This window comes from Pongo pygmaeus, chromosome X (genome assembly GCF_028885625.2).
Source record: "Pongo pygmaeus isolate AG05252 chromosome X, NHGRI_mPonPyg2-v2.0_pri, whole genome shotgun sequence".
Lineage (NCBI taxonomy): Eukaryota > Metazoa > Chordata > Mammalia > Primates > Hominidae > Pongo > Pongo pygmaeus.
Genome location: NC_072396.2, coordinates 66,480,398 through 66,489,757, shown reverse-complemented (window position 1 = coordinate 66,489,757; position 9,360 = coordinate 66,480,398). Strand labels below are relative to the sequence as shown.

Genomic DNA, 9,360 nt, shown 5'->3' with positions numbered 1-9,360 from the left:
TGTGGCATTATTTCTGAGGGCTCTGTTCTGTTCCATTGATCTATATCTCTGTTTTGATACCAGTACCATGCTGTTTTGGTTACTGTAGCCTTGTAGTATAGTTTGAAGTCAGGTAGCGTGATGCCTCCAGATTTGTTCTTTTAGCTTAGGATTTTCTTGGGCAATGCGGGCTCTTTTTTGGTTCCTTATGAACTTTAAAGTAGTTTTTTCCAATTCTGTGAAGAAAGTCATTGGTAGCTTGATAGAGATGGCATTGAATCTATAAATTACCTTGGGCAGTATGGCCATTTTCACGATATTGATTCTTCCTACCCATGAGCATGGAATGTTCTTCCATTTGTTTGTGTCCTCTTTTATTTCTTTGAGCAGTGGTTTGCAGTTCTCCTTGAAGAGGTCCTTCACATCTCTTGTAAGTTGGATTCCTAGGTAGTTTATTCTCTTTGAAGCAATTGTGAATGTTAGTTGACTCATGATTTGGCTTCCTGTTTCTCTGTTATTGGTGTACAAGAATGCTTGTGATTTTTGCACATTGATTTTGTATCCTGAGACTTTGCTGAAGTTGCTTATCAGCTTAAGGAGATTTTGAGCTGAGATTATGGGGTTTTCTAGATATACAATCATGTCAGCTGCAAACAGGGACAATTTGACTTCCTCTTTTCCTAATTGAATACCCTTTATTTCTTTCTCCTGCCTAATTGCCCTGGCCAAACTTCCAACACTATGTTGAATAGGAGTGGTGAGAGAGGGCATCTCTGTGTTGTGTTAGTTTTCAAAGGGAATGCTTCCAGTTTTTCCCCTTTCAGTATGATATTGGCTGTGGGTTTGTCAGAAATAGCTCTTATTATTTTGAGATACGTCCCATCAATACCTAGTTTATTGAGAGTTTTAACATGAAGGGCTGTTGAATTTTGTCAAAGGCCTTTTCTGCATCTATTGAGATAATCATGTGGTTTTTGTCTTTGATTCTGTTTATGTGATGGATTATGTTTATTGATTTACATATGTCAAACCAGGCTTGCATTCAAGGGATGAAGCTAACTCGATCGTGGTGGATAAGCTTTTTGATGTGCTGCTGGATTTGGTTTGCCAGTATCTAATTGAGGATTTTTACATCGATGTTCATCAGGGATATTGGTCTAAAATTCTCTTTTTTTGTTGTCTCTCTGCCAGGCTTTGGTATCAGGATGATATTGGCCTCATAAAATGAGTTAGGGAGGATTCCCGCTTTTTCTATTGATTGGAATAGTTTTAGAAGGAATAGTACCAGCTCCTCCTTGTACCTCTGGTAGAATTCGGCTGTGAATCCATCTGGTCCTGGACTTTTTTGGTTGGTAGGCTATTAATTATTGCCTCAATTTCAGAGCCTGTTATTGTTCTATTCAGGGATTCAACTTCTTCCTGGTTTAGTTCTGGGAGGGTGTATGTGTCCTGGAATTTATCCATTTCTTCTAGATTTTCTAGTTTATTCATGTAGAGGTGTTTATAGTATTCTCTGATGGTAGTTTGTATTTCTGTGGGATTGGTGGTGATATCCCCTTTATCATTTTTCATTACATCTATTTCTTTCTTCTCTCTTTTCTTCTTTATTAATCTTGCTGGCAGTCTGTCAATTTTGTTGATCTTTTCAAAAAACCAGCCCTGGATTCGTTGATTTTTTTGAAGGTTTTTTTGTGTCTCTATCTCCTTCAGTTCTGCTCTGATCTTAGTTATTTCTTGCCTTCTGCTAGCTTTTGAAAGTGTTTACTCTTGCTTCTCTAGTTCTTTTAATTGTGATGTTAGGGTGTCAATTTTAGATCTTTCCTGCTTTCTCTTGTGGACGTTCAGTACTATAAATTTCCCTCTACACACTGCTTTAAATGTGTCCCAGAGATTCTAGTAGGTTGTGTCTTTGTTCTCATTGGTTACAAAGAACATCTTTATTTCTGCCTTCATTTTGTTATGTACCGAGCAGTCATTCAGGAGCAGGTTGTTCAGTTTCCATGTAGTTGAGTGGTTTTGAGTGAGTTTCTTAATCCTGAGTTCTAGTTTGATTGCACTGTGGTCTGAGAGAGAGTTTGTTATAGTTTCTGTTCTTTTACATTTGCTGAGGAGTCCTTTACTTCCAACTATGTGGTCAATTTTGGAATAGGTGCGATGTGGTGTTGAGAAGAATGTATATTCTGTTGAGTTGGGGTGGAGAGTTCTATAGATGTCTATTAGGTCCACTTGGTGCAGAGCTGAATTCAATTCCTGGATATCCTTGTGAAATTTCTCTCTCGTTGATCTGTCTAATGTTGACATTGAGGTGTTAAAGTCTTCCATTGTTATTGTGTGGGAGTCTAAGTCTTTTTATAAGTCTCTAAGGACTTGCTTTATGAATCTGGGTACTCCTGTATTGGGTGTATATATATTTAGGATAGTTAGCTCTTCTTGTTGAATTGATCCCTTTGCCATTATGTAATGGCTTTCTTTGTCTCTTTTGATCTTTGTTGGTTTAAAGTCTGTTTTATCAGAGACTAGGATTGCAACCCCTGCCTTTTTTTGTTTTCCATTTGCTTGGTAGATCTTTCTCCATCCCTTTATTTTGAGCCTATGTGTGTCTCTGCACGTGAGATGGGTTTCCTGAATACAGCACACTGATGGGTCTTGACTCTTTATCCACTTTGCCAGTCTGTGTCTTTTAAGTGGAGCATTTAGCCCATTTACATTTAAGGTTAATATTGTTATGTGTGAATTTGATCATGTCATTATGATGTTAGCTGGTTATTTTGTTCATTAGTTGATGCAGTTTCTTCCTAGCATCGATGGTCTTTAGAATTTGGCATGTTTTTGCAGTGGCTGGTACCGGTTGTTCCTTTCCATGTTTAGTGCTTCCGTCAGGAGTTCTTTTAGGGCAGGCCTGGTGGTGACAAAATCTCTCAGCATTTGCTTGTCTGTAAAGGATTTTATTTCTCCTTCACTTATGAAGCTTAGTTTGGCTGGACATGAAATTCTGGGTTGAAAATTCTTTTCTTTAAGAATGTTGAATATTGGCCCCCACTCTCTTCTGGCTTGTAGAGTTTCTGCTGAGAGATCCTCTGTTAGTCTGATGGGCTTCCCTTTGTGGGTAACCTGACCTTTCTCTCTGGCTGCCCTTAACATTTTTTCCTTCATTTCAACTTTGGTGAATCTGACAATTATGTGTCTTGGAGTTGCTCTTCTCGAGGAGTATCTTTGTGATATTCTCTGTATTTCCTGAATTTGAATGTTGGCCTGCCTTGCTAGGTTTGAGAAGTTCTCCTGGATAATATCCTGCAGTGTTTTCCAACTTTTTTACATTCTCTCTGTCACTTTCAGTTATACCAGTCAGACGTAGATTTGGTCTTTTCCCATAGTCCCATGTTTTTTGGAGGCTTTTTTCGTTTCTTTCTACACTTTTTTCTCTAAACTTCGCTTCTCGCTTAATTTCATTCATTTGATCTTCCATCACTGATACCCTTTCTTCCAGTTGATCGAATTGGTTACTGAAGCTTGTGCATTTGTCACATAGTTCTCCTGCCATAGTTTTCACCTCCATCAGGTCATTTAAGGACTTCTCTACACTGGTTTTTCTAGTTAGCCATTCGTCTAATCTTTTTTCAAGGTTTTTAGCTTCTTTACGATGGGTTTGAACTTCCTCCTTTAGCTCAGAAAAGTTTGATCTTCTGAAGCCTTCTTCTCTCGACTCATCAAAGTCATTCTCCCTCCAGGTTTGTTCCGTTGCTGGTGAGGAGCTGCATTCCTTTGGTGGGGGAGAGGCACTCTGTTTTTTAGAATTTTCAGCTTTTCTGCTTTTTTTTCCCCCCATCTTTGTGGTTTTATCTACCTTTGGTCTTTGATGATGGTAACGTACAGATGGGGTTTTGGTGTGGATGTCCTTTCTGTTTTTTAGTTTTCCTTCTAACAGTCAGGACCCTCAGCTGCAGGTCTGTTGGAGTTTGCTGGAGGTCCACTCTAGACCCTGTTTGGCTGGTTATCAGCAGCAGAGGCTGCAGAACAGCAAATATTGCTGCCTGATTGTTCCTCTGGAAGCTTCGTCTCAGAGGTGTACCTGGCTGTGTGAGGTGTCAGTCTGCCCCTACTGGGTCGTGCCTCCCAGTTAGGCTACTCAGGGGTCAGGGATCCACTTGAGGAGGCAGTCTGTCTGCTCTCAGATGTCAAACTCCGTGCTGGGAGAACCACTACTCTCTTCAAAGCTGTCAGACAGGGAGGTTTAAGTCTGCAGAAGTTTCTGCTGCCTTTTGATCAGTTATGCCCTGCCCCATAAGTGGAGTCTACAGAGGCAGGCGGGCCTCCTTGAGCTACAGTGGGCTCCACCCAGTTTGAGCTTCCCGGCTGCTTTGTTTACCTACTCAAGCCTCGGCAATGGTGGGCGCCCCTCCCCCAGCCTCTCTGCTGCCTTGCAGTTCGATCTCAGACTGCTGTGCTAGCAATGAGCGAGGCTCTGTGGATGTGGGACCCTCTGAGCCTGCCGCGGGATATAATCTCCCGGTGTGCTGTTTGCTAAGACCCTTGGGAAAGCGCAGTATTTGGGTGGCAGTGACCAGATTTTCCAGGTTCTGTCTGTCAAGGCTTCCCTTGGCTGAGAAAGGGAATTCCCTGACCCCTTGCACTTCCCGGGTGAGCTGATGCCTCACCCTGCTTCGGCTCTCGAAGTGGGCTGCACCCACTGCCCTGTACCCACTGTCCGACACACCCCAGTCAGACGAATCTGGTACCTCAGTTGGAAATGCAGAAACCACCTGTCTTCTGCGTTGCTCATGCTGGGAGCTGTAGACTGGAGCTGTTCCTATTCGACCATCTTGGAACCGCCCCTTAATGTCTTTTTTTCATCCCTGATTTTATTTATTTGGACCTTCTCTCTCTTTTTCTGGGTCTGGGTAAAGGTTTGTCAATTTTGTTTATATTTTCTAGAATCCAGTGTTCATTTCATTGATCTTTTATTCATTTCAATTATATTTCTGCTCTGATCCTTATTATTTCCTTTTTTTTCTTCTATTAATTTTGAGTTTTCATTGTTCTCGCTTTCCTAGTTCTTTAAGACACCTCATTAGGTTATTTACAGTTTTTCTACTTTTTTGGTATAGGCACTTACAGCTATATATTTTCTTCTTTGTACTCTTTTCACTGTATCCCATACGTTTTGATATCTTGTGTTATCATTATCACTGGTTTTAAGAAATTGTTCATTTTTCTTCTTAATTTATTCATTGACCCACCAGTCACTCAGGAACATATTGTTTAATTTCCATGTGTTTTTATAGTTTCCAAAATTCCTCTTGGTATTGATTTCTGGTTTTATTTCATGTTGATCAGAGAAGATACTTCATATAATTTCAATTTTTTTAATACTTTAAGAATTGTTTTGCAACCTAACATATGTTCTATCCGTGAGAATGATACGTGTGCTGAGGAGAAGAATGTGTTTTCTGTGCCCATGAATCCAATGTTCTATAAATATCTATTATGTCTATTTAGTCTGTAGTGCAGATTAAGTCCAATGTTTCTTTGATTTTCTGTCTTTATGACAGAATGCTGAAAATAAGCTGTTGAAATCTCCAGCTATCGTATTGGAGTCTATCTCTGTTTAGGTGTAATTATATTTTCTTTATATAACCAGGTGCTCCTGTGTTGAGTGCATGTATATTTATAATTCTTATATCCTCTTACTGAATTAATTAACCCTTTTCTCATTGTAGAGTGACGTTCTTAGTCTCTTATAGTTTTTTCTTCTTAAGTATGGCAATTTGTGCTCTTTTTTGGTTTCCATTTCCATCTAATATTTTTTCATCCCTTTATTTTCAGTCTCTGTGTGTTTTTTATATGTAAAGTGTGTTTCTTGTAGGCAAGGGATCATTGGGTCTTGTTTATTTATCCATTTAGCCACTCTATGTATTCTGATTGGAGAGGTGAGCATATTTACATTTAAGGTTGTTGACAAGTAAGGACTTACTCTTGCCATTTTGTTATTTGTTTTCTGGTTGTTTTGTGGTCTTCTTTACCTTCTTTCCTTCCTTCCTTCCTGTCTTTCTTTAGTGAAGGTGATTTTCTTTGGTGATTTATTTTAATTTCTTGTTCTTTTTTTTTTAAATATAGTGTATGGTTGTTTTTTTTTTTTTTTTTTTTTTCAGTTAACACATTTTTAGGTGAATCAGCCTTCAGGTACAGAAATTAAAGTTTTCCCGAGGTGTAAAAGATTACCAGCAGAAAATCTGAACTCTGCACTAGCTATGCCAGCTCCCCCGAACACAGTCTTCCTCCATAGGCAGTCAAGGTTTTGTTTTGCTTTTTGGCTGAGTAGCTGATTGCAGGTTATAAGAAAAGTTCTTCAATCTTCCACTGTTCTCAAGGAGATGTATACACTGTAGGTTGCTCACTGAGTTGAGACGCAGCACAGAAGAGGCTTTTATAGATCTTGTAGGATGATGTATTTTCCCTTCGTGAGAACAACCATAGATTTGCTTAAGCACTGAGTGCTTGGTGGACTTTGTGCCTGAGGTGCCCTTGGATGGACTCTTGGGGGCCTTGTTTACTGCAGTGGTTTGGGGGAGTTTTAGTTCCAGTTCCTTTCTCCAAACCTGGAGAAGCAATGCTGTACACTCTTGCCTCCATCTGTCCACATCTCCAGCTCCAAGCTGCTTCATATGCCGAAGGTGGGACAGGTGCTTCCTGAGCTTGTAGCTTCGCCAGGCACGCTGGATGACTGCTGCTGCCTTGTTCTTTTTGCGAAACAGCTCTTTCCTCCTTCGTTCTCTCTGAATTATCTGCAGTCGGAGCTCTGAAAGTCCTCGGACAGGGTAGATGTCTCCAGCCTCCTGGCTCCTGACCTCAGCTCCTCTGTGCTCTGTGGCAAATCTGAATAGAGCCCTCCTGTGAGCTTGGCTTGTGTCACTTTGTTTCTTGGTGTACGATGGTGGGGAGGATTCTGCCCAGCATGGACTGCCTCCCCCCGGGCACTGCCAGGGCGGCTAGAACCAGCCGGGGAGCACCTTCCTCCTTTGAGCTCTTGAGTGCGCCTTTTCTGGGGGGCACATTTGGCCTTGGGTTCTGTGTCATGCCGCCTGTTGGGCTTCCAGTGGCTATCGTGTGGTGGAAGGCTTGCAGCTGCCGGCCTGGAGTCCTCTCCTTTCTCATCAGGCCCAGCCACCCTGATACAGGAGGGCTGCTTCATGAAGCCTTTCCCCTTTGCACACCGCTGATCGCCAGCTGTCTCACCTCTGGACTTCTCAACAGAGGGAACTCCTGGATGCCTGTTTCCATCACTGCCTTCATTGGGTCTGAAGTGGACACAAGCAGATTGGCCTTTAGAATGTTCTCTGGCTGTTTCATTTGGCCTTCTGGAGTTTGTTCCCTGCAAATCTGAGGAAACATGCTGCTCCTTCTGGAGGGCTCTGCCTAGAGACCCTCCTGGAGATCCTCTGCTGTCTCTTGGCTCAGGGCCTTGGGCCACGTTGCCAGCAGGAGGCTGCTTGCTGGGGGCCCGGCTCTGCCTGCTGGGCACATCCTGGGTGCTGGGCAGACAGGGAAGGGCCTGGGTTCTGCAGGAATCTGGGCTCCACCTTCCTTTTTGCTGTTCTGCCTCTTTTCATTTGTTTTCTTCCTCTCGCTTTTTGGCAGCAGCATCTTTTCTCAACTGTTCATGCTTCATGAGGAGATTTTTCCTGTCTTGGAAGGCTTTTCTGACCTTGTACCCTTTGTAGACAGCTTGGATTTTGAAGGCGGCGATGTCTTGTATGGCTGCGATGGACAGGGCACCGTGCTCCAACATGAACTGGATCACTTCATGGCGCTCACCAAGCAAAGCATAATCAAGGGGTGTGTATCTCTCTTCATTGTTTTCCATCTGATTAGGGAAAGCAGCACCTGATTGCCCTGGCCAGAGCTTCCAACACTATGTTGAATAGGAGTGGTGAGAGAGGGCATTCTTGTCTTGTGCCAGTTTTCAAAGGCAATGGTTCTGGTTTTTTCCCATTCAGTATGATATTGGCTGTGGGTTTGTCATAAATAGCTCTTATTATTTTGATGTATGTCCCATCAATACCTAGTTTATTGAGAGTTTTTCACATGAAGGGCTGTTGAATTTTGTCAAAGGCCTTTTCTGCATCTATTGAGATAATCATGTGTTTTTTGTCATTGGTTCTGTTTACGTGATGGATTACATTTATTGATTTGGGCATATTGAACCAGCCTTGCATCCCAGGGATGAATCTGACTTGATCATGGTGGATAAGCTTTTTGATGTGCTGCTGGATTCAGTTTGCCAGTATTTTATTGAGGATTTTCACATTGATGTTCATCAGGGATATTGGTCTAAAAATCTCTTTTTTGTTGTGTCTCTGCCAGGTTTTGTTATCAGGATGATGTTGGCCTCATAAAATGATTTAGGGAGGATTCCCTCTTTTTCTGTTGATTGGGATATTTTTAGAAGGAATGGTACCAACTCCTCTTCGTACATCTGGGAGAATTCTGCTGTGAATCCATGTGGTCCTGGACTTTTTTGGTTGGTAGACTATTATTTATTGCCTCAATTTCAGAGCCTTTTTTTGGTCTATTCAGAGATTGAACTTCCTCCTGGTTTAGTCTTGGGAAAGTGTGTGTGTCCAGGAATTTATCCATTTCTTCTAGATTTTCTAGTTTATTTACATAGAGGTGTTTATAGTATTCTCTGATGGTAGTTCATATTTCTTTGGGATCAGTTGTAATATCCCCTTTATCATTTTTTATTACATCTATTTGATTCTTCTCTCTTTTCTTCTCTATTAGTCTTGCTAGCAGTCTATAAATTTTGTTGATCTTTTCAGAAAACCAGCTCATGGATTCATTGATTTTTTTGAAGGGTTTTTTTGTGTCTCTATCTCCTTCAGTTCTGCTCTGATCTTAGTTAGTTATTTCTTGCCTTCTGCTAGCTTTTGAATGTATTTGCCCTTGCTTCTCTAGTTCTTTTAATTGTGATGTTAGGGTATCGATTTTAGATCTTTCCTGCTTTCTCTTGTGGGCATTTAATGCTATAAATTTCCCTCTACAGACTGCTTTAAATGTGTCCTAGAGATTCTGCTACATTGTGTCTTTGTTCTCATTGGCTTCAAAGAACATCTTTATTTCTGTCTTCATTTCGTTATTTGTCCAGTAGTTACACAGGAGCAACTTTTTAGGTTTCCATGTAGTTGTGCAGTTTTAAGTGAGTTTCTTAATCCTGAGTTCTAATTTGATTGCACTGTGGTCTGAGAGACAGTTTGTTGTGATTTCTGTTCTTTTGCATTTGCTTAGGAGTGTTTTACTTCCAATTATGTGGTCAATTTTAGAATAAGTGCGATGTGGTGCTGAGAAGAATGTATATTCTGTTGACTTTGGGTGGAGAGTTCT

The 9,360-nt window shown here is 41.2% G+C and overlaps 1 protein-coding gene across 1 annotated transcript; it reads right to left on the bottom strand.

Annotated features, from left to right (window-relative positions):
- Positions 1 to 6,145: 6,145 nt before the first annotated feature.
- LOC129024103 (inversin-like) lies at positions 6,146 to 8,478 on the bottom strand. Its single transcript, XM_054471056.2, is given in 3 exon segments — positions 6,146 to 6,778; positions 6,781 to 7,869; positions 8,451 to 8,478. Coding segments are annotated over 3 exon segments (1,629 nt in total). The 3' UTR covers positions 6,146 to 6,266.
- Between the last annotated feature and the right edge of the window lie 882 nt (positions 8,479 to 9,360).